The sequence below is a fragment of the Salvia splendens genome, chromosome 11 (genome assembly GCF_004379255.2).
Source record: "Salvia splendens isolate huo1 chromosome 11, SspV2, whole genome shotgun sequence".
Taxonomy (NCBI): Eukaryota; Viridiplantae; Streptophyta; class Magnoliopsida; order Lamiales; family Lamiaceae; genus Salvia; species Salvia splendens.
Window position 1 is genome coordinate 33,945,100 of NC_056042.1, and position 21,341 is coordinate 33,966,440.

Here is a 21,341-nt window from a genome sequence, read left to right on the forward strand (position 1 = left end):
TTGTGTGATTGTTAATTATTTATTTTATATAATTTTGAGTGATGTGGCTAGGCTATGACTAGGCTATGGCTGAGCTATTTACTTGTTTTGATGATGTGGCAGAAGGATTTTTAGTGTTGATGATGTGGCAGGAGGAGTTTGTGGCTGGGCTATGGCTGAGCTATTGCTGGGCTATTCCAACCGTTGCAGATGTCATGAGGATGCTCTTAAACCGGCCTTCCTCTTTCAAACCTCAAACAATTGCTAATTCATTACTCTAATTTGCTGAAGCTCGTGAATTTCCCTCGCTAGAAAAAGAGAAATTTCGGAATAAGGGTTTAAATTCGCTGACCTTTCGTAATTAGGGATTCAATTCACTGACCTTTCGTAAATTGGCATCGAGGCATGCGTATTCTTCGTAATAGGGGATTTTCTAATATTTTAGCTTGTTTATGTGTTTTTTAAATATTATTTCCCTCTAACCATTTATCAATAGTCTAAATTACCCCCTTCAAATTTATCTTACCATTTATGTGAATACTATCCATTCAATCTTACTTCTTCATCTTCTTCTTTATCTTTCTATTTATTTATTTGCTATCGACTATTGTTTTGCCCCTCCTAATTAAAAAATTGTCAGACAAAGATCAATTATTACTTCTTGTGAGAAATTTTTGACTTTGATCGATCAATTCAACATCCACCTAGTTGGATTAATTAACAGTACGTACTATTAGCAAATTTGATTTTGAAGTATATATATGGTGGGGTGTGAACTAATAAATGGGAAATAAAATGAATAGATTAGTCTAAAATTAGGGGTGGCTCAACTCAAAACCTAATTTCTTGCTCCATCGTGTCGGTAATCAAATTAAACTTTATATTTTTAGTTAGAGATACACACAAATACACGATGGGTTTAGTTACTAATATTGACGAGTTCAACATTAAATTTTTAATTAGAAAGTCAATTTTGCTAGTTTCACAAGTCTTATAAATCTTATTTATAATTATTTTTTGCTCCAATTAATCATGATGATGTCAATTCGTCCCGAGCGATTTGCATCGTCAATATTAATTACTGATAAAATACGAATATTATTTATAGAAGTATAAATTATTATGCTTATAAAAGATAGATAAGCTAATTATGATTTAAGTAAAGATTCAGATTCTGATTTATATTGATTCAGACCGTTGAGTTATCGGGGAACTGATTCTATTTTTATAGAATTTTGGAAAAAATTTGAAGGGGTAATTTAGACGATTGATAAATGGTAAGAGTGAAATAATATTTAAAAAGCACATAAATAAGCTAAAATATCAGAAATCCCTTATTACGAAAAATACGCATACCTCGATCCCAAATTACGAAAGGTCAGTAAATTGAATCCCTAATTACGAAAGGTCAGCGAATTTAAACCCATATTTCGAAATTTCTCCTAGAAAAATCCTCTTTCGAAGATTTTACAGAACTAGGGTTTATCAACATGTCTGCATTCGGCGGTTCAACGGCTAACGCCAATCCTAATCGCTCAGTTGAGGTAATCGAGCAATTTTTTTTTCAAATAACTCGACAAATTCTCGCTAAAATTTATTTAAATGCGTTTGGTGTTTAATCTAATTTTGAATTTTCTGAAAGGTTGCGTCACCTCCGAGTGATTCAGTTTCGAGCCTGTGTTTCAGTTCTAAGGCCAATCACTTGGTCGCCACGTCTTGGGATAATCAGGTATGGTCTCTTTCCTCGTTTTTGTAGCCTCGTTTTGCTCTGTATACGTGCGTAATGTATCGACATTTTTCGTCCAATGTCAGTGCTGAAATCGAGTTATTCATCAGGTTTATGTTATGTTAGTTTGTTGTAATTGAGGCAGAATGGGTGAAGGTATACTGCATTAGATGTGTCTGCAGCTGCTAGTTTATTGGAATTTTGTTACCATTTTTAAAAACTCCAGCTAACGATTTTGTTCTTCACGGGAATTTGCGAAACTTTTTCTTTGTGATTGTTCATGAAGATGCCTTTTTTTTCTTTATCAGAGGGAACTTAAAATCAATTAGTGTTTTTTTACTATTTTTTTTAATTGGCTCTTTCTCTTTTTGTTGCGGATGAGCAAGCTGGTACATTCATTATATGCTTATTTTTTTCTTAGGTACGATGTTGGGAGGTGCAGAAACAAGGAACCACTATCACCACTGTTCCTAAGGCTTCGATATCACATGACCAACCGGTATATATCATTTAAGTATTTCTCATAATATACTATGGTTGGTGTGTTCTTTTCCTCATTATTAACTTTGTAAAATTTGCAGGTCTTATGCTCAGCTTGGAAGGATGATGGGACAACTGTATTTTCTGGTGGCTGTGACAAACAAGTCAAGATGTGGCCATTATTATCCGGTGGACAACCTGTAACTGTAGCCATGCACGATGCTCCTGTTAAAGATCTTGCTTGGATCCCAGAAATGAGTCTTTTAGTCACAGGAAGCTGGGATAAGACACTTAGGTAATTCATTAGTGTCTTAGTAGTTTGTGTGTAAGCTAGAAATATTAAACTATTAAAAGGCATGTCCGCATATAATATTGTAATCATAAGATATGCTATTTTACATGTTTGAAGATGTTCCGTCCATGCATGTTTGGTGCTAAGTCTAATTCTTGAAGTAGGACCAGATTTGCAGCAAACAGGATGCATTCATTGTATTTAATAAGGTGCAACATATTTTCAGGTATTGGGATCTGAGACAGCAGAATCCAACTTGGGTGCAGCAGCTTCCTGAGCGGTGCTATGCGCTTACTGTTAAACATCCCCTTATGGTTGTTGGCACTGCGGATAGGAATCTTGTCATTTTCAACCTACAGAACCCTCAGGTATGCTTCTATGCTACACTACTTTCACTTGTATCTGCTTTGTGAGAGACAGATGAAGGTTTAACTCACCCGATTGCCAAATGTTAATATTTTTTTTGAAAAACATCAAACCTAAATGTACACCTGCTTTTAGATATTGTCTTATGTTCTATTTCTGGATGGAGTAGATGGAGTAGATGGAGTCAGTTTTTCTATAAAAGATGAGATGCTTATCCTATGCCCACTTAATTTCTGGTTTCCCATTTAGCAAGGGTTATATATGGTGAACTGTTTTTTCGTTATGGCAGACAGAGTTCAAGAGAGTCGTGTCACCATTGAAGTACCAGACTAGGTGTTTAGCTGCATTCCCAGATCAGCAAGGCTTCTTAGTAAGTTTCCATATCTTGAAATTGTTATGAAAATATTTACTAGTATCTACCTAAGTATCTATATACTAGCTTTCACATAGCTACCTTAGGCTGAACTTGTTAACAATCCACCAATAAGTTAACATTAATTGGAACTTTCTGCTGGGGCTTTTGTCCCATTTTATATAAATCTTGGTTGACTGCATCCAGCTGTCTTAGAGCTTGAATGAAACCATCTTTAACAAATTATAGTGTTTTTTTAGTCTAATGAATTCAGTTATATTTCCATTTGCACTTGAATCCATCCTGCCCCATTGGTATTTCAATCTCGACATTGCTGACCTTCAGTTTCACACTGTTTAATTTGCTCACGCCTCACAGTAATTCAGCTAAAATTTTAATTTCTGTTGCAGGTTGGCTCAATTGAAGGCAGAGTTGGGGTACACCACCTTGATGAGGCACAAGCAAGTAAAAATTTTACTTTTAAATGTCACAGAGATGGCAATGACATTTACTCTGTCAACTCACTGAACTTTCATCCTGTAAGCTATTGTACTTAATGTCATGTTATTCCATTTCCCTTTCTATTGTCTTCTTATGCTTCTTTGTGGATTTGGATTTTGTCTTACAATTGCATGAATGAATTGTTTCTAAGTTGTCCGACTATTGGTGAAATGACAGTAAAATAAAACCATACTGGGACTTTCATCAGCCATTGCATGTAGTCTATTGTGAAGCAGATACCGGACATGCATCTTTTATCCTGTATGATCATTCAAATAGTCATCAAAATGATACAAAATAGAGTTGTTCGTGACAAGAACTGTGATTTTATATTTTTGCAACCACATCCCAAGTATTTTCTTCTAGAGGATAGTAACCTGGCTGGAGTCTATGGATTTTATCATGGTGTCATTGACTATGCAAATAATGCTGCCCCTTGAGGACTCTGGAATCGAGCTGTCTGTCAATTGCTAATGAGGTCTAGTTAAATTGGAAACATGAGGCCCATTGACTCATCACTTGAAGATTTGGGTTGCAGACTTGCAGTGATGCTGTTTTAGTATCATCTGTGACAATTAGCTAAAACAATGTCCTGTATTTGTCTGTAGACTCTCGGGCCATAACAACCCAAAATTTTAAGATTTGCATGACTTCACTATTTTGGCCAATTTATTAAATGTTGCCAGTCTCATCATGTGGAAGCATGTTCCGTTGCTAGATAATGTAGAAGTCTAATTATAATGAGTATGATGAGATAATGGTTATGTGTTCCTGAGACTTAACAGAATCCCTTAGGTTTTTACTAGCAGCCAATTGCGGACATGGCTACAAATGGTTAATCTTGTCCTCCTCTAATGAATTGGTTAAAACATCAAATTTGTCTAAACTCTTGAATTTCTTTCCTGTTAGGCTCTCTATAATGTCTTAGTTAGAAGGTAGTTCTGATGTCTCTCTTATCTAGAGTTACATTTCTTAACCGGTTCTGCTTTTGGCCACTCTATAGGTGCACCAGACATTTGCCACTGCTGGATCTGATGGTGCCTTTAACTTTTGGGACAAAGATAGCAAACAGAGGCTTAAGGTTTAACCGATTCTGCTTCAGTGATTATTTTGTCTGTAGTGTCTAACAAAGATTTATCTGAATACCATTAATTATTTTGTTAATTATTTAGGCTATGCTGAGGTGCAGTCAGCCGATAACTTCCAGTGCTTTCAACCACGATGGGTCGATATATGCGTATTCGGTATACCTTGGCTGCTTTTTTTTAATTACATTTTGACTTTATCAATGAATATAGTTGCGTTGATAAGCAGAATAGCACTCTTAACAGATCTGTTACTGTTGTCTGTGCCTTATTGAATTGATTAACAATGAATAAAGAAGTGGTTCCATATATCTTACTTAGTAGTAACATTTAATTTCTCACTCTTTTGTATAATAACAACAAAGTTAATTATGGCCATTTTTTCCGTAAATGCCTTGGTAGTACCCTGTATTCTAATTTTTGTATAGTTGAAGGTAACCTTAATGAAATTATTTACTCAAAAATAACTAGTGATGTTATCATATCCAAATTCCTTCACTATTTCTGGGTCGAGGCAGTTTTTAGGCATTCGACTTGAGAATTTTGAGTCGGCCCCTTTCTCTGATCTCAGTATCTTTTTCCTATATTTCACTCTTTATCTTAAACCTCAGTTATGTCCTATCTATGTTTTTCCTCTCTGATGCAATCTGTGCCTTATTATTTACCCTTTTCGTTTGCGCTCTTATCCGGCTCTCTACTTTCTGAAATGAAGGTTTGTTATGACTGGAGCAAAGGTGCTGAAAATCACAATCCATCAACAGCAAAGACCAATATTTACCTACACCAACCCCTGGTGCAATTTTCATAATTTTGAAATTACGTATTGGTTTCTGCTTTCTCTCATCTCACGAGTTCCACCGCTTGTAATATTGAACGTTGCATCTTTCTTTGCAGGATGCCGAGGTCAAGGGCAAACCCCGGGTCGGAACAAGCAACCGAAAGTGAAGCTTCTGCCCTTTTGCTAATGAAGAGAAATTACAGAATCTGTACATGGGCCATTTTGCTAAGAGTTTTATCTTCAAATACTTAAATCACAGTTATTGTACCGTAGTCATCTCCGTTATGCTGAACTATTTTATCGTACATTTCGATAATGTTAATCGTGGCAAGACTTGTGATGGAGGCATGTATTTTGTCTCTACCAGAGTAGCTCAGTTCTTGATGAAAGCCCCAAACAGCCTACAAATTCTTGAAAAATGGTGAAATGTTTCTGAATCTGAAATTTACTAACCCCCATCCCTTTAGTTACAAGATCAAATAATCATACCATTCTTTATTTTCTGTTTCTGCCTTCTGGTTTTAGGTGATGTCCATTTTTTTTTTTCTTCCTACTGTTATTAGGTTGTGAATAATCAATCCACTGCTTTATTTATTTTTTGTTTCAAGCTACACATATTAAACGCTGTTAATCTTTCAAAAAGCTAAAGCCTTTTGGGTATGAAGAGTTTGTCTATCATCAAACAGAACAAAAAAAAAGAACTTAGATAATCCTACACAGTTTTGAAAGAAATAAGGAGGAGAAAAATTGTTTATTTCTAAACGAAGTTTGTCTATTAAGATTCATAAATCTGGGGTACACTAGCAAGTATAAAAAAAAATTATTGATCCCTATGAACAAAATTCTAGAATTCTAAAAAATACATAAATCGAAAGAGGAAAAAAAATAAATACAAAAAGTACATATACAAAGGTGAAAAAAAAAATCAGATTACTTTGTCGGATTGAAATATACATTAAGATTTAGCGTGGTCCAGACAACTCATCAGCGTTAATATTAGAAATGGAATCAATTAACCAATCAGTGTTGGGGTGACGGATGGGATGGAAGTCTCGTCGGAACATTTCTTCCTTCTGCCACTCCTCCCACCTCTCCGCCAGCCCGTCGCCTTCTAGCATCCGAACGACATCCGACATCTTCGGCCGCTCCATCGGAGAGCTCTGCGTGCACAGCAGCGCTACTTGGATCAGCTGCTCCACCTCTACGTCGATATAATTGCCCGCGAGATCTCCATCAACTAATGTCTCCAATTTTTTCTCCTTCAGCAGTCCCTTGACCTGAATAACAATGGTAATAGCAGTGGCTGAAATCACGAGTTCCAACGAGAAAAAGTTTGTGAGACGGAGGAAATGCTTACCCAATCTAGTAGCATAACGTCGTCATCATTGGCGAGACGAGCAAGATCAAATGCTCTCTGCCCGGTGATGAGCTCAAGAAGCATGACTCCGTACCCGAAAACATCTGTTTTCTCAGAAGATTTGCCGGTGGAGAGATACTCAGGAGCGATGTGGCCTATTGTTCCACGGACAGCAGTGGTTACATGCGTGTCTTTGTAGTCCATCAATTTGGCCAACCCGAAGTCACCAACGACTGCTTCAAAGTCCCCATCCAACAATATGTTTGCAGCTTTGACGTCACGATGGATGATTTTTGGGTCACAGTGATCATGCAAATACGCAAGTCCCCTCGCAGAACCTAATGCTATACATTTTCTTATCCCCCAAGCAAGAGGAGCTTGAGAGTCGGATCGTTCTGCAACAACGCACCCAAAAGCTTGTTAGAAATAAATACTGGCAAATCCAGAGTCTTAAACATTATTTGTACATAACATTCTGCTTTCTCGTCATAAGCAACTCAAGAAGAATCATATCATCAATATCATTTGAATTGATAGTTTTTGGATCAAATACACCTTATCAACTGCAACTATTATGGTGAAGATATTTAACCTTTAGATTGGCCAGTTCTTAGCAAAACATGTTTTACTGCGATATTCCTAATAATGAAAACTGATGCCATACAAGTAATTTCTGACCAAGTTAAAGAGCAGCTGAAACAGAGAGTTTACCTCTCAAGCATGATGCTACACTTCCATTGGCCATATAAGGATAAACTAGCAGCCTCTCTGTCGGTGTCATACAGAAGCCCCGCAAACGAAGTAAATTCCGATGGACAGCCATGCTGATCATTTCTACTTCAGTTTGAAACTGTAATTCTCCGCCTTGTGTGCGCTCCTCTTTCAGTCTTTTCACCGCCACTAGAGATCCATCTGCTAAGCGGCCTTTATAAACCTTACCAAATCCACCTCTTCCAAGAATATTTTTATTACTAAAGTTATCTGTTGCAACTTGTAGCTCACGTAGAGAAAATCTCTTGAGCTGCCCTAAGTGAACTTCTGGATCCTCTTCAGCTGGTAAACAAAAAACAAAATTTCCGGGAGTCAAATATATATGCAGTGTGGAAGACATTTTCACAGATTTATCATCACTAACCAGGAACATCGAAGAAATGATCTTGTGGCTTCCTTCTCCGATACCATGCGAGTGCTATTGCAGGAACAGCAAATAGAAGGGCTGCTCCAGCAGCAACCCCTCCAGCAATTGCTCCAATAGCGCTGTTTCCAACTGCAATTTAAGTTTACAAATAAGAGCAGTGTTGAAATGTTTATTCACATATCAAATACATCCTACGAATTCATTTGACAAAAAATGACCCAAAAATCTGATAAAGTACACTGCAATGAGGTTCGTATTACTTCTTTTTTTCCAATTCAACATTTTGTGAATGGATGATTAAGCAGCGTTGGTTGACAAACCTTGAGAAGAAGGGGGGTTCTGCAGAACTGGAGGAGGTGGAGACACTGGGAGCTGATCCAAGAGATTATTGGCAAAACTGACAGACAGGAGGAAGTTAGTTATCATTAAAAGTTAAAAACCGAACTCAATCCCTATGTCCACCTTGATAAATACAAATACTGGTTCTATAAACCTGATAGGTGTGAAAAGCTGAAAGGATCCATTGATTGGTATTTTCCCGGTGAGTTTGTTATTTGAAAGATCTCTGTATATGTTTTGAAAAACATATATGAATTAGTCAAAAGACAAAATCAAATAAGAACAACGATACTAAATATTAGCACTTCACACTTACAGGACTTGAAGTGTGAACACGGTTGTCAGAGAATTGGGAATTTCTCCACTCAAACTGTTGTTGTTGAGTCTCCTATGGATTCAGATTTCAGAAGCATAAGCACACACTAAGAAGTATGAAACACATAAATAAAAAAATACTTGAAATTGTTTTATGCTTGTATACAGTTGTCAGCCAACTACGACCTCCTAACTCTCTTTCATTCTTTGCCAGAGAAAAATATTGAGTGCACATTTTTAGTTGCCAGGATCTTAATGTTGACAGTAAAAGAATATCATTGTCAATCTGCCTTCAGAATATCATTGATATCTTGTTCTCTTGGGCATCATACTCTGCTATTAATCTAATTGCTTAGTTGCAGAAATCATGATGGCATATCATAAAAGCCTAACTTAGTAAAATTTGATGGTATCATCCAATTAAACGCCATCCACAATGAATCATAATCAGATGTGTCACACACCTTGACAGTTACAAATATCTAATCCCAGTATTCCTCATTTTTTTCCCCATAGATTGTAGAAAGCTCAGAGCAGTATATTATGCATACAATTTTGTTATTATACTCTTATCTAGTGAGTAGGGCTTAATCAGATAATTAAATCCTAAATGTAGCTGAAGAGTAAATAGGGGTATTTTTGTAAATGAATGTAATAAGTATAAATGGAACTATGTATGTGGGGCAGGCTAAAAAGGAATAACTTACTGTATATTTTGGACGGAAGGAGTAACTAGTAATAGCTAAAGAGTCTAAAGAAATAAGAAATAAAATCTCAGGAAAAGGATAAGACATGAATATAAAGTTAGAAGCTCAACAAAGAGAAAAACATACAAGAAACGCAGTTTCTGAAGCTTGCCCAATGAACCAGGAACTGGGCCACTTAGATTATTCAGATAAAGATCCAAGCTCACCAAGTCTGTCAAGTTTCCAAGCTCGCTTGGAATTCTTCCGCTTATATTGTTACTGTAAAGTTCCCTGCAAGGAGAGAAACAAAGAGTAAGAGATTATTACCCTCAACTAGTTTGGTTACAGGTTGGGACAGCCGAGAAGAGGGAATCCAGATAATAACCATTGATAACAGAACATCTCAACATCCAAGGAATAAAAAAAGAAAGAGAAAATATTTTACAAAGAGACATAGTAAGTACTTAATGCAATGCTGAGCATTCAGCAAATTAGTTTTAAGTGCCATTTTCAAATCTATTACTAATATCTTCCGTCTAAGTTGAGTTCAATTCTAATTTAATTTCATAATGACTAGCTTAACATTATGCTGGACTACAGTTCGGATCTTACCAAATGAAGTCACATGAAAAACTATATTCATCTTTAGCCAGTACTCAAAGAGAGAATTCATGAAGAACTAAAGATTCTATCAAATTTGAAGCGCCATGATCAAACCACTTTATTTATGCAGAGTGGTCCAACATGGATTGTATGTATATACTCACTCCACATCAGAATTTAGAGCCATCAAATTTTCACTTTTCAGTTTCGTCATTTTCTGTGTCTAAAAAGACTGAATAAACAACCGTCGCACATCTCAGTTCCTTCTCAGACCACCAAACTGAAACACTCGTAAGGCCAATCATCCAACTTCTAAGTAGTTGGCAAATGGTGAACTCAGTATCCATGTGTGTGCACTGTGCAATGATAGTGCAATGGCTATATCTGCTTCAGCCTGTAGTGTAGGTAAAGTTTAATCTTCCAGAAAAGGAGATGCCAAACGGTACTACACCAACTTGACATAGCATCTAATCCCCATTCTAATTTAGGGGTGATTTCGGACCTCGTTAGTTGCACTAATCTCTACACCAGGTCCATATCCAGCATGACAAAATAAAAACACATATCCTTATGTTAATTGACATGTATAGCTTAACCATCCTTTCCCACGAAGCATTGCAGCCAATGACCCCAATCCGGGAAACTAGCATAGCAACACGTTGAAGCACACAGCATCAACCCAGACATTCTCAAGTCCAATGTCCTCGATACGGAGTGAAAGGCGGGTGGGCCGTGAATTCTAGATAGTATGTCGGCATAAGTAGCATAACGCACTATCGCCATAATAATAACTAGGTTGAACACAATTAGGATATAACAAGAAAGTAAATAGAAAACTCTTTCCAACAAGGAAAGCCTCCGGCTAATGCCGTTCAACTACAATGATAGATAAAAAGTGATCATATCTCTGACTTCTAGGGATAATCTATAGCACTTCTACCATGGAATTGCAAAAGTCTCTTATTCATGAGAATAATATAGATGGTGATAATTGCTGCATAGAAACAACCCTCCATCTTCATGTAACTGTCATTTATTAATTATAATGATAATGGGTGCATTGAAGACTAACCACTCCCCCACCCTTTCACTTACATCTTCAGTAAACGTGTGTATCAGTCCTAGAACCAGCTAAAGTGACCAGCACTACCAACTCACTATAATCTATAGGGAGAAAGTGCATAAAGGTCTGACTTTATGCTCATTAATAAACAGATACAATAGTTCAGCTAATTATCACAAGGTGGATTTTGATGTAACTTACAAATACTGTAACTTTGAGAGCTGACCAAGCTGTGGAGCCAGCTCGCCTGACAAATTTGCATTGCCGAGATCACTGTGCATATGAACACAAAGAAACTCCATCAACCAATACACCGAAGTCCGTTGCTAGATTACAAAAGAGATATACAAGCAGGCTTACACGCGAGTAACACTATTCTCGGTATCGCATGTGACGTGAAACCAAGTACAAGGATTGACAAGGGTCGAATCCCAACTCTGAAGAACATTGTTAGGATCCTCCAAATTGCTCTTCAGAGCATTCAAAGCATCACCTGCCCCCGCAAAAAAACACTAACACCTCTTAAACAAGGGAAGATTACGATTAACTTAAACAGCAAATTCAAATGATCCACAGTCCTTTAAATTCACGTCTCATTAAAATCTTACAGAAATTACAAGTTTTCAACTAATTAGTAGTACACCTTTTATTCTAATATTCAATAATCAAAGTAGAATTTTACCTATATCGTCAATCAATTCAGGTCTACGAAGTCAACGTGCATTAACTCACACCAAAATCAAATTCCCCGAACAACACGTGGAAGCAAATCAGAAGCAAACGACAATTAAAGCAGCGATTAATCATCACAAGGTAAACAATAGCAACAGCAAACCTTCGGCGTTGGGAGAAACGCGCGAAAACCTCGTGAATACAATAACAAAGCAGCAGAAGATCGCTGCAATCGCCCGATCCATCGATTAATTTGTCTCTCTCAAAAAATCAATCACGGCTTAATCACCTAAAAGCTTCATCAATACATGTACCACACCCCAGCTTTTGCAGCTAATCATTGCGCACTCATCCAACTCACAAACTCAACTAAACCAAAAGGTAAAGGCAGAGAGAAACAAATATATATATGTATTTAAATAGCTACAAAACAGAAAACTCGATAGAATGAGCTGAACCAAACCACCAATATAGGAGCAACAACTGAAATCAGTAAAAAGGAATAATTGAACAAAGCAACAATGCAAAATTGAGGAGTTGAATTTCGGAAATTGCAAGCAGCTATAAAAAGAGAGTAAAAAGAATGGAAGACAAATTTTCTATTGAATTTTTGTGTTTGTATCACTTTTTTAGTGGAATCTGAGAAATGAGACTACGGTTTTTTCCAGTATAATATTCGAGGGAAGAGTGTTCCAACAGTCCCTCCAAAACTACTTTCATCCCACTCAAAACGATATAGCATTTCTTTTTTAGTTTGAGCACAGATTATATCGAACTCACTTTTAGCAGAATCTGACTAATCATGTTCGACCGAGTTTGCAGGTTAAGACCAAAAGTTTCCGATTGCAATTTCATGCAATGTTGGTATTGCAGATTAGTAAAGAGAATATTGTTTTCTTGTTTTCTACAATATTTCAAAAAGGAAATAAATCAGTGGAATGACTTAATGTCATCCTAAAAAGTGTTTCTTGATCACTAATCAAACAAAAATATACTCTATTTGTTCCATATTTGTTCCATTTAAGATGTTTAAATTTCCTTTCCAATTTTTCCCAGTGAAAATATAACTTTTCCATATTTAAACTACAACTTAGTATTACTTCTTGTATGTTATATTAATTATATTTTTTCTTTATTTTAATACTTGGAAATTTAATAAAGTAACCATCTTGAATAAGATGAATAAAATACTGTTTTATGGGACAGAGAGATTAGCTAGAAATAGTGGAATAGGGAGAAATAGAAACTGGTTTGATGCTTTTAGTCAAAGGTTCTTTTTCACCACCATTGCATTGGCTTCTAGTGAAGAAAGTAGTTTTTGGAATATTCAATTTTTATATTTTAATTTTTTTGAATAATAAGAAGAAATTAAGTGAATGAGTGCTATTTGCTATTTTGGAGATAGTGATAATATGCACTTGGAGAAGTTCTTGGAACTCTAGGATTTAGGACAATCTAACCTAAGTGTACTTTATTTGATTCTTGAAAAAGAGTAGTGGAACACTGGAACTTATTTCTTTGATGGTGGTCTTTGTCAAACATAATATCTGAATAATTTATTCTGAGGGGACAAATATGAAATATTCTAGTTGAATGTTTTGTTTGAAGCTTGAAAGGAAAAGGGTAGTGCACCCTTGTTGGTTTGGAAATAGTGAATAAAAGTGTATATTATAATTTATAATGCATTTTGTGTAGTCTTAAGATGTATGCATAGAAGAGTTGTGCTAATGCACGGACCAGTCCGATACAACCTATTTTGTCTCTAATTTTTATTGTTGAAATACATAACTTTTTTACTACCTCCATCCACAAAATTTAATCCTGGTTGTAGTATTGTAGATGATACAAATTTTAATGTAAAATTAATAAGTAAAAGAGAGCGGTATAAACTAAAAGTTATTAAAGTATTGTTTGTGAAAAATGAGACTGATGATCTCATTAGATAAAATCTTAAAGTATATAGATGGAAACTAATTTTTGATAGACAGTCCAAAATAAAAAAAAAAACAAGACTATTTTTAATTGACAAAACATGACTATCTTTCACTGTTGTTGCTGTCTACACATGTATAGCTTATTTTCAGGAAATACCGATTTCCAAAACGACTCGGTATGGAAAAGAGTTATGATCTTAGTGCCGTTTACCAAACCATTTTGGCTCATAAGTAGAGTTACATTCCACATAAGGAGATGGAACTAAACTAGAATGTCGAAAAAAAACTTACTTAGTGCCCATATTTTTTCTTTTTCACCCCGACAAGTGTATGAAGATTTGCTTAAAGTTAGAAGATGGTTAGGATTTACTCAAATGTAGAAGATGGTCGGAAATCATCGAAGAGCCAAATGCTTCAATCTCGACAGTTTGGTGTGGAGTTTTGAATCTGTACATACTCCAATCATCCAATCAAAACAAAGAAAAACAAAAATAATAAAACAAAATAAAATTGGAATGGTTTACAGTCTGGAATCGTGAACCGCCGGTACTCAAATTTCTGAACCAAAATGGACGGTATAAACCCCGCTCACTGTTTCAGTTCAGAACCGTTAACCAAAAATCCAGTTTCGGATAAGTTTTCTGAACAAGAACTGATCCGGTGGAGCTCAAATATACATATAACTTCTATTTAATGACAACGGAAAATGTAAAGATAAGAAAATATGGATGATGGACAATGAAATTTACATGTGCTAAGACTCAAATATAACCAAAAATGCTAGTCATTTAATGCAAAAGAGATGGATGATGTATAGTAGTATTAATAATTAATTGAAGGCAACTTTTCCTTTTCATTCTAAATTCTGATTTACGCGTTTGCAGCTTGTGGACCTGTGGTTGACTTGAGACCAAGACTGATACATTAGACACCAAAAGGCCACAACTCACAAACACCAATAACTCATGCCATTCTAAAGAAATTATGGAATTTCCATGAAATTTACCATACCATTACTGATGCAACAGTAAAGAATTGAGAAAAAGCAAAGTAAATAGAAAACTGACGATGAATAGTGTGGTAACCGGTGTTAGAATTGTGAAACGACCAGAGGCGTTTACGTTGAGCGATAAGATGGATCGATAAAAATGTGAGTTTAAGCTCACCCCAACCCAAGCCCGGTTCCACCAGTCGAATATGAGCACCATGTAACATGTTTTTTTGTATTTTTCATATGTAGTGAGGAAAGAGACTTGGCCAAAGGCTGGTAAAACAACAAATATTTGAAAGCAGTGGAAGCCAGTAAAGCAAATTAATCATAGAGCAATAAACAGACCAAGACTCTCCAAAAGTTATCAGCAATGTGGACACATACAGATAAGTAGTAATGTCACTTTCCAATTAAATATCATGAAAGAAATTGAACCATTCCTTCAAGCTTCCATGTCACACACTTTACACATGGCAATTTAGTAACCAGATATGAGGCAAAAGCACACATGGTAAGATACGTACCTTTCTTGAGAATCCCATTTGCGAATTCCTCAACTATCACCACATCATGCACCAAAGGCCCTCCGTTTCCTCACCAGAACCAGCGCCGCCCGTGGCGCTGGAAGAGGACCGCAGGAAACCCCACAGGAAGTGGCAAAAACTTTCTATAGCTGTACGCAGCAGCAGTGCCTTCTCTCAAGCAAGCAAGTATCGAGATGCATTGCTCAAAACGTTTTCACGCACTCCTTCTTACACGGCAATTGATGTCGAATCAGAATACTTCCCGGGGATCGACGGATCGAGGCTCGGTAAGCTCGTGAGAGAGAGAAACCATGACTATCTGGAGGAGCTTGGACGGGTTCAAGGGCTGGCATCTGAACTCAAAACTGATGTCAGTAAGGGCATTGAGGCTGACACTGAAGCCATTTCCCACCGGCGGCGGACTTTTGGCTCGAACACAGTTCAGTTGCCATCTTCAAAGATGTTAGGGATTGTGCTGGAAACCTTCAAAGACCCAATCCTTGTTGTACTACTCCTGGTTGCTTCGCTTTCCTTGTGTTTTGGGATCAAAAAAGGGTTCGAAGGGGTCTCCGATGGGCTGTCCATATATGTCTCTATACTTGTTGTAGTGGCTGCCATTTCATTCAGCAATATCTGGCCAACAAGACAATTCCACGCGCTCTCCGAGTCCAACATCCACACGACCACTCGTGTCGTAAGAGACAACAAGGAGCAACAGATTCCAGCAAGTGAAGCTGTGGTAGGAGATCTTGTTCACTTGCAGATTGGAGATCGAGTTCCAGCAGATGGGTTGTACATACGAGGGAAATCATTTCAAGTAAATGAAGCCATCGACATTGTGGACATTTCGCCCACCGATGATAACCCCTTCTTGCTGGCTGGAAGCAAAGTCACAAAAGGTAGTGCTCAAATGCTTGTCACAGCAGTAGGCATGGAAACAAAACGGGCGGAGACCATGAGCTCGATAAGCCTTACTGAAGATAAGACACCTTTACAAGTGAAGCTACACAAGCTGACCCATAATATAGCTATGATTGGATTAGCTGTGGCGTTAATTGTCCTCATGATACAGCTGATCAAATACTTTACACGGAACATGAAGAATAGCAGTGGAGCAGTTGATTATAGTGCAGACAAGAGCATCGCTCAAGTCTGCAAGGACATCATTGGGATCCTAGTCATGCCAATAGTGATTGCAACAAGTGCCATTCCAGAAGGTTTACTACTCGCTGCCACAATAACTCTTGCATATTCAACCAAGAGAATGGCAGCTGAAAAGGCACTGGTCAGAAACTTTGCAGCTTGTGAGGCAATTGGATCGATTAAAGTAATCTGTATCGACAGGAGCGTTGCCATTTTGTGTTATGAGGATTGGGGCAAAACTGCACAATCAGTCAAGCTCGGTGTTAGCCGAGCTTAATCGTGCTCGGTGATTAGTGCTCGGTATTAGCCGAACTTAGTCGAGTTCGGTGTTGGCCGTTGTTATTAACTGATGCATAGACAAACGTGAGCCGTCGGATGCGATTAGTTAGTTAGCTCAAATGACAGCCGTTGGATTTGTTTTGGTTGTTAGATTAGTGTTAGTCAAATAGAGTGAATAACCGAGCTGTGCAAGCAGAGTGAGAGAAAAAAGATTTTTCATCCATCAGTTTGTAATCTTCCACAAAATTGAATACAAGATTTCCATTAATTCTCCGAGAGTTGTTCTTGGCTTTATTCATTTTCATATCGAGTGTTTGTTCTTCTTGTTCCGGAATCGATCTTGTTGTGATAGCAAGATTGAGTCGCGTATTTGATACCATTACAAATTGGCGCCGTCTGTGGGAAAACGAAGAAGGACGACGCATTCAACAATGTCTACCACGAAGTTCGACGTTGAGCGGTTCACCGGCGAAAATGATTTCGGCCTGTGGAGATTGAAAATGAAAGCTGTTCTTATGCAGCAAGGAGTCTGGGATTATGTCAAATCCAAGGCGGATGAGGAGGAGATTCAAGGAATGGATGCGGCGAAATCTCAAGAACTGGAATACAAGGCGTATAGCTCGATTGTCTTGTGCCTCAGCGATAGAGTCTTGAGGGAGGTTCAAAAGGAAGATGATGCCGCAGGAGTTTGGGAGAAGTTAGAGAAAATCTATATGGAGAAGTCGATCTCAAATAGATTGCATCTCAAACAAAGGTTATTCAATTTCAGGTTTTCTGACTCCAAGAACTTAGCAGATCAATTAGAAGATTTTCGCAAGTGCATAGATGATCTTGAGAGTGTGGATGATGCCATGAAAGATGAGGATAAAGCTTTGATGTTATTGAATGCTCTGCCTCAGAGTTTTGAGCAATTCAAAGACTCAATACTTCTTGGAAGGGATTCGAAGGTGACTTTAGAGGAGGTATATTCTGCATTAAAGCTGAAGGGAATGCAGAAATCTGTCAGCAAGCAAATCGATCAAGCTGCTGAAAGCCTTAATGTGAAGACTGCATCAAAGAAACAATTCAAATTCAAGAAACCCTCATCTGATAAATGGAGACCACGGGGTGCGAAGGAACGTGATCAGAAGGAGTCAAGAAGTTGTTTTTGGTGTAAGAAACCAGGACACATCAAGCAAAATTGCTTTGCTTGGAAGAAAAGACAAGCTGAAAATCACAAAGAAGATGGTACAGCAGCTATCACTGAGGAAATTGAAGAGGCAAGAGCTCTCAATGTGGTGGAGGATAGTCCATTATCAAGGCTGTGGATCATGGATTCAGGTTGCAGTTTCCATATGTCCTCCAACCTTGACTGGTTCCAAGATTTAAAGGAATCTGAAGGCTCGGTGTTGCTAGGAGATGATCATGTGTGTGATGTAAGGGGTGTTGGGAACATATGCTTGAGGATGGAAGATGGATCACTGCGAAAGCTTACTGATGTAAGGTACATCCCATCCATCAAGAGAAATTTGATCTCATTGGGACTTCTTGAGAAGATAGGTTATAGATTGACCCTTTATGGTGGAGAAATGCTTGTTACAAAGGATGGCCAGATGATTATGAGAGCTATCAGAAGTAATGTACTCTATTATCTACAAGCTGAGCCTATTGATGGTTCTGCAAATTCAACTCAACAAACCATCAATTGGCATACAAGGCTCGGACATGTAGGAGTTGCTGGGATGATGCAGTTGGTGAAACAAGGCATAATTCAGATGTCTGAGTCTGATGTACAAAGACACATTGGATCTTGTGAGGAGTGCATACTTGGTAAGAGCAAAAAACTGCCATATGGAGTGGGCAAGCACACATCGAAAGAGCCTCTCCAATATGTTCACAGTGACATATGGGGACCTGCACCAGTGAATAGCCTTGGAGGAGGCAGGTATTTCTTATCCTTTGTTGATGATTTTTCAAGGAAGGTTTGGATAGTAATAATGAAAGACAAGTCAGAAACATTCCAGAGGTTTCAAGAATGGTGTGTAGGTGTTGAGTTGGAGAAAGGAAAGCCATTGAGGTGTCTTAGGACTGACAACGGGCTTGAGTTCTTGTCCCATGAATTTGATGGATTCTGTAAAGATAAGGGGATAAAGAGGCACAGAACAGTCCCTCACAACCCACAACAAAATGGGGTTGCTGAGAGGATCAATAGAACCATTCTTGAAAGGGTGAGGTGCATGTTAATAGCGTCTGGAATGTCTAAACCATTTTGGGGTGAAGCAGCCTCTACTGCTGTTGTTTTGATCAATAAATGTCCTTCAGCTGCCATTGAAAATCAGACCCCAGACAGCAAATGGTATGGATCTTATGGGGATTATTCAAAACTGAGGCCATTTGGGTGTAGAGCTTATGCTCACATAAAGCAAGGTAAATTGGAACCTAGAGCTCTCAGGTGTGTAATGATTGGGTATCAGATGGGAGTCAGTGGGTACAGGCTGTGGTGCTGTGAGGAAGGAAACAAGAAAGTGGTGGTTAGCAGAGATGTGATCTTCAAAGAATCTGAAATGCCTTTCCTCAACAAGGATAATCAGAAAGTTCATTTTGAGGTGGAGAACCAGAGAGTAACTACAGATGTAACTCAGACTGATCTAAATGCTACATCTGATGTCAGTGGTGGTGGAGCTTCTGGAATGCAAGCTGAAATCAGAACACCAGAGAGAGTGATTGCTAGAAACAGAGCAAAGAGGAATATTAAGCTCCCTTCTAGATTTAATGATTATGACATGATGCACTATGCACTGGCAATGGCTGAACAGATGGATTACCATGAACCTTCATCTTATAAAGAAGCAATCAGAAGCCCTGAAAAGGATCAGTGGTTGTTAGCTATGCAAGAGGAGATTGATAGCTTGTATAAAAACCACACATGGATCTTGGTACTGAGGCCTACTGATCAGAAAACAGTAGGGTGCAAATGGATTTACAAAAAGAAGGTTGAGGCCTTCAACAACAACCATATCAGGTTCAAAGCAAGGTTGGTGGCTAAGGGGTTCACACAGAGGGAGGGTGTGGATTACAATGAAATTTTCTCACCTGTTGTCAAACACAGCTCCATCAGGCTATTACTTGCTATAGTTGCTCAAAGAGATTGGGAATTGCAACAACTTGATGTTAAAACTGCTTTTCTCCATGGTGAACTTGAAGAAAAAATATACATGGAGCAACCACCTGGTTTTGTGAAGCCAGGAGATGAAAAGAAAGTGTGTTTGCTAAAAAGAAGTCTCTATGGTCTCAAACAAAGCTCAAGGCAGTGGTACCTGAGGTTCAATGTGTTCATGCAGAAGATTGGGTTTGAAAAATCTTTGTATGATCACTGTGTGTTCATCAAGAGAAGAGGTGGAGTTGCTGTAGCATATCTACTGTTATATGTAGATGATATGCTGATCTCTGCAGAGCATAAGGAAGAGGTGGAGTTAGTGAAGGCTGATCTGAAATCTGAATTCGATATGAAAGATCTTGGTGATGCCAAGAAGATTCTTGGGATGGAAATTATCAGAGATAGAGATCACAAGCAGATATGGCTGACTCAAAGGGATTATATCAGTAGTGTGATCAAGAAATTCCAGATGGATCATAGCAAACCAGTGAGCATGCCCCTGAGTTCACAGTTCAAGCTCAGCAGCAATCAAAGCCCTAAAGATGATGAACAGAGAAGAGAAATGGATAAGGTCCCATATGCAAACATAGTGGGGAGTATCATGTACACCATGTTGTGTACAAGGCCAGATATCAGCCAGGCAATAAGTGTTGTGAGCAGGTACATGGCTGATCCGGGTATACAGCATTGGCAAGCTTTAAAATGGATATTAAGGTATCTCAATGGCACTCGGGATTATGGCATACTGTTTGATGGAAGTAAGAATTTTGATACACAGACTCTATTGGGATATTGTGATTCTGATTTTGCAACTAACATTGACACAAGGAAGTCCCAATCCGGCTATGTTTTCTGCATGTATGGAGCTGCTGTAAGTTGGAGATCGAGTTTGCAATCTGTGGTGGCACTCTCAACAACTGAGGCAGAATATATTTCCATGGCTGAGGCTGTAAAGGAGAGCATGTGGCTGAAAGGAATCTGCTCGGATTTTGGAGTCGATCAAGAAGCTGTGACTGTATTATGTGATTCAAATAGTGCCATATGTCTATCAAAACATCAGACATTCCATGAGAGGAGCAAGCATGTGGATGTTAAGCTTCATTTTGTGAGGGATGAAGTTGAAATGGGCTCAGTAAAGATTGAGAAAGTAGCTACTGAGCACAATGCTGCTGATATGCTAACAAAGGTGTTACCCGGACTTAAGTTGAAGTATTGCATGGATTTGGTGAATCTGATTCAGCTGGAGTGATTGTGGAAGATGGATATGCTCTGTGGATTGTCCAGTTGTGTCCCAAGGTGGAGATTTGTTATGAGGATTGGGGCAAAACTGCACAATCAGTCAAGCTCGGTGTTAGCCGAGCTTAATCGTGCTCGGTGATTAGTGCTCGGTATTAGCCGAACTTAGTCGAGTTCGGTGTTGGCCGTTGTTATTAACTGATGCATAGACAAACGTGAGCCGTCGGATGCGATTAGTTAGTTAGCTCAAATGACAGCCGTTGGATTTGTTTTGGTTGTTAGATTAGTGTTAGTCAAATAGAGTGAATAACCGAGCTGTGCAAGCGGAGTGAGAGAAAAAAGATTTTTCATCCATCAGTTTGTAAT

The 21,341-nt window shown here is 38.1% G+C and overlaps 3 protein-coding genes across 3 annotated transcripts; 2 read left to right on the top strand and 1 right to left on the bottom strand.

The window, feature by feature from the left end:
* The first annotated feature begins 1,386 nt into the window (after positions 1-1,386).
* On the top strand, positions 1,387-6,011 carry LOC121756220 (protein RAE1-like). Its single transcript, XM_042151713.1, has 11 exons — positions 1,387-1,523; positions 1,622-1,708; positions 2,127-2,204; positions 2,287-2,480; positions 2,704-2,845; positions 3,133-3,213; positions 3,606-3,734; positions 4,700-4,777; positions 4,869-4,940; positions 5,494-5,574; positions 5,676-6,011. Exons 1-11 carry the CDS (start codon positions 1,470-1,472, stop codon positions 5,724-5,726), a joined length of 1,047 nt encoding a protein of 348 aa, XP_042007647.1. The 5' UTR covers positions 1,387-1,469; the 3' UTR covers positions 5,727-6,011.
* A 284-nt stretch (positions 6,012-6,295) lies between these two features.
* Positions 6,296-12,586, bottom strand: LOC121755756 (BRASSINOSTEROID INSENSITIVE 1-associated receptor kinase 1-like). The gene is made up of 11 exons (XM_042151127.1): positions 11,896-12,586; positions 11,421-11,553; positions 11,262-11,333; positions 9,542-9,685; positions 8,710-8,781; positions 8,548-8,619; positions 8,375-8,451; positions 8,052-8,183; positions 7,628-7,969; positions 6,917-7,311; positions 6,296-6,836 (listed from the first exon to the last, which is right to left on the bottom strand). Exons 1-11 carry the CDS (start codon positions 11,975-11,977, stop codon positions 6,522-6,524), a joined length of 1,836 nt encoding a protein of 611 aa, XP_042007061.1. The 5' UTR covers positions 11,978-12,586; the 3' UTR covers positions 6,296-6,521.
* A 1,135-nt stretch (positions 12,587-13,721) lies between these two features.
* Positions 13,722-21,177, top strand: LOC121755757 (putative calcium-transporting ATPase 13, plasma membrane-type). Its single transcript, XM_042151129.1, has 2 exons — positions 13,722-16,550; positions 21,054-21,177. The coding sequence occupies exons 1-2, from the start codon at positions 15,228-15,230 to the stop codon at positions 21,102-21,104; spliced, it is 1,374 nt and encodes a 457-aa protein (XP_042007063.1). The 5' UTR covers positions 13,722-15,227; the 3' UTR covers positions 21,105-21,177.
* Positions 21,178-21,341: the final 164 nt, after the last annotated feature.

What these genes read in the sequence shown, in the direction of transcription:
- LOC121755756 (XM_042151127.1), bottom strand. Translation starts at nt 11,977, where the DNA reads ATGGATCGGGCGATTGCAGCGATCTTCTGCTGCTTTGTTATTGTATTC. An exon ending in GAACCCCCCTTCTTCTCAAG is followed by an intron (nt 8,184 to 8,374) that starts GTTTGTCAACCA and finishes CTTAAATTGCAG; the next exon opens with TTGGAAACAGCGCTATTGGA. An exon ending in TGTAGCATCATGCTTGAGAG is followed by an intron (nt 7,312 to 7,627) that starts GTAAACTCTCTG and finishes GCGTTGTTGCAG; the next exon opens with AACGATCCGACTCTCAAGCT.
- LOC121756220 (XM_042151713.1), top strand. Translation starts at nt 1,470, where the DNA reads ATGTCTGCATTCGGCGGTTCAACGGCTAACGCCAATCCTAATCGCTCA. An exon ending in ATAGCAAACAGAGGCTTAAG is followed by an intron (nt 4,778 to 4,868) that starts GTTTAACCGATT and finishes TTAATTATTTAG; the next exon opens with GCTATGCTGAGGTGCAGTCA. An exon ending in GGTCGATATATGCGTATTCG is followed by an intron (nt 4,941 to 5,493) that starts GTATACCTTGGC and finishes TCTGAAATGAAG; the next exon opens with GTTTGTTATGACTGGAGCAA.
- LOC121755757 (XM_042151129.1), top strand. Translation starts at nt 15,228, where the DNA reads ATGCACCAAAGGCCCTCCGTTTCCTCACCAGAACCAGCGCCGCCCGTG. An exon ending in TTGCCATTTTGTGTTATGAG is followed by an intron (nt 16,551 to 21,053) that starts GATTGGGGCAAA and finishes ATTTGTTATGAG; the next exon opens with GATTGGGGCAAAACTGCACA.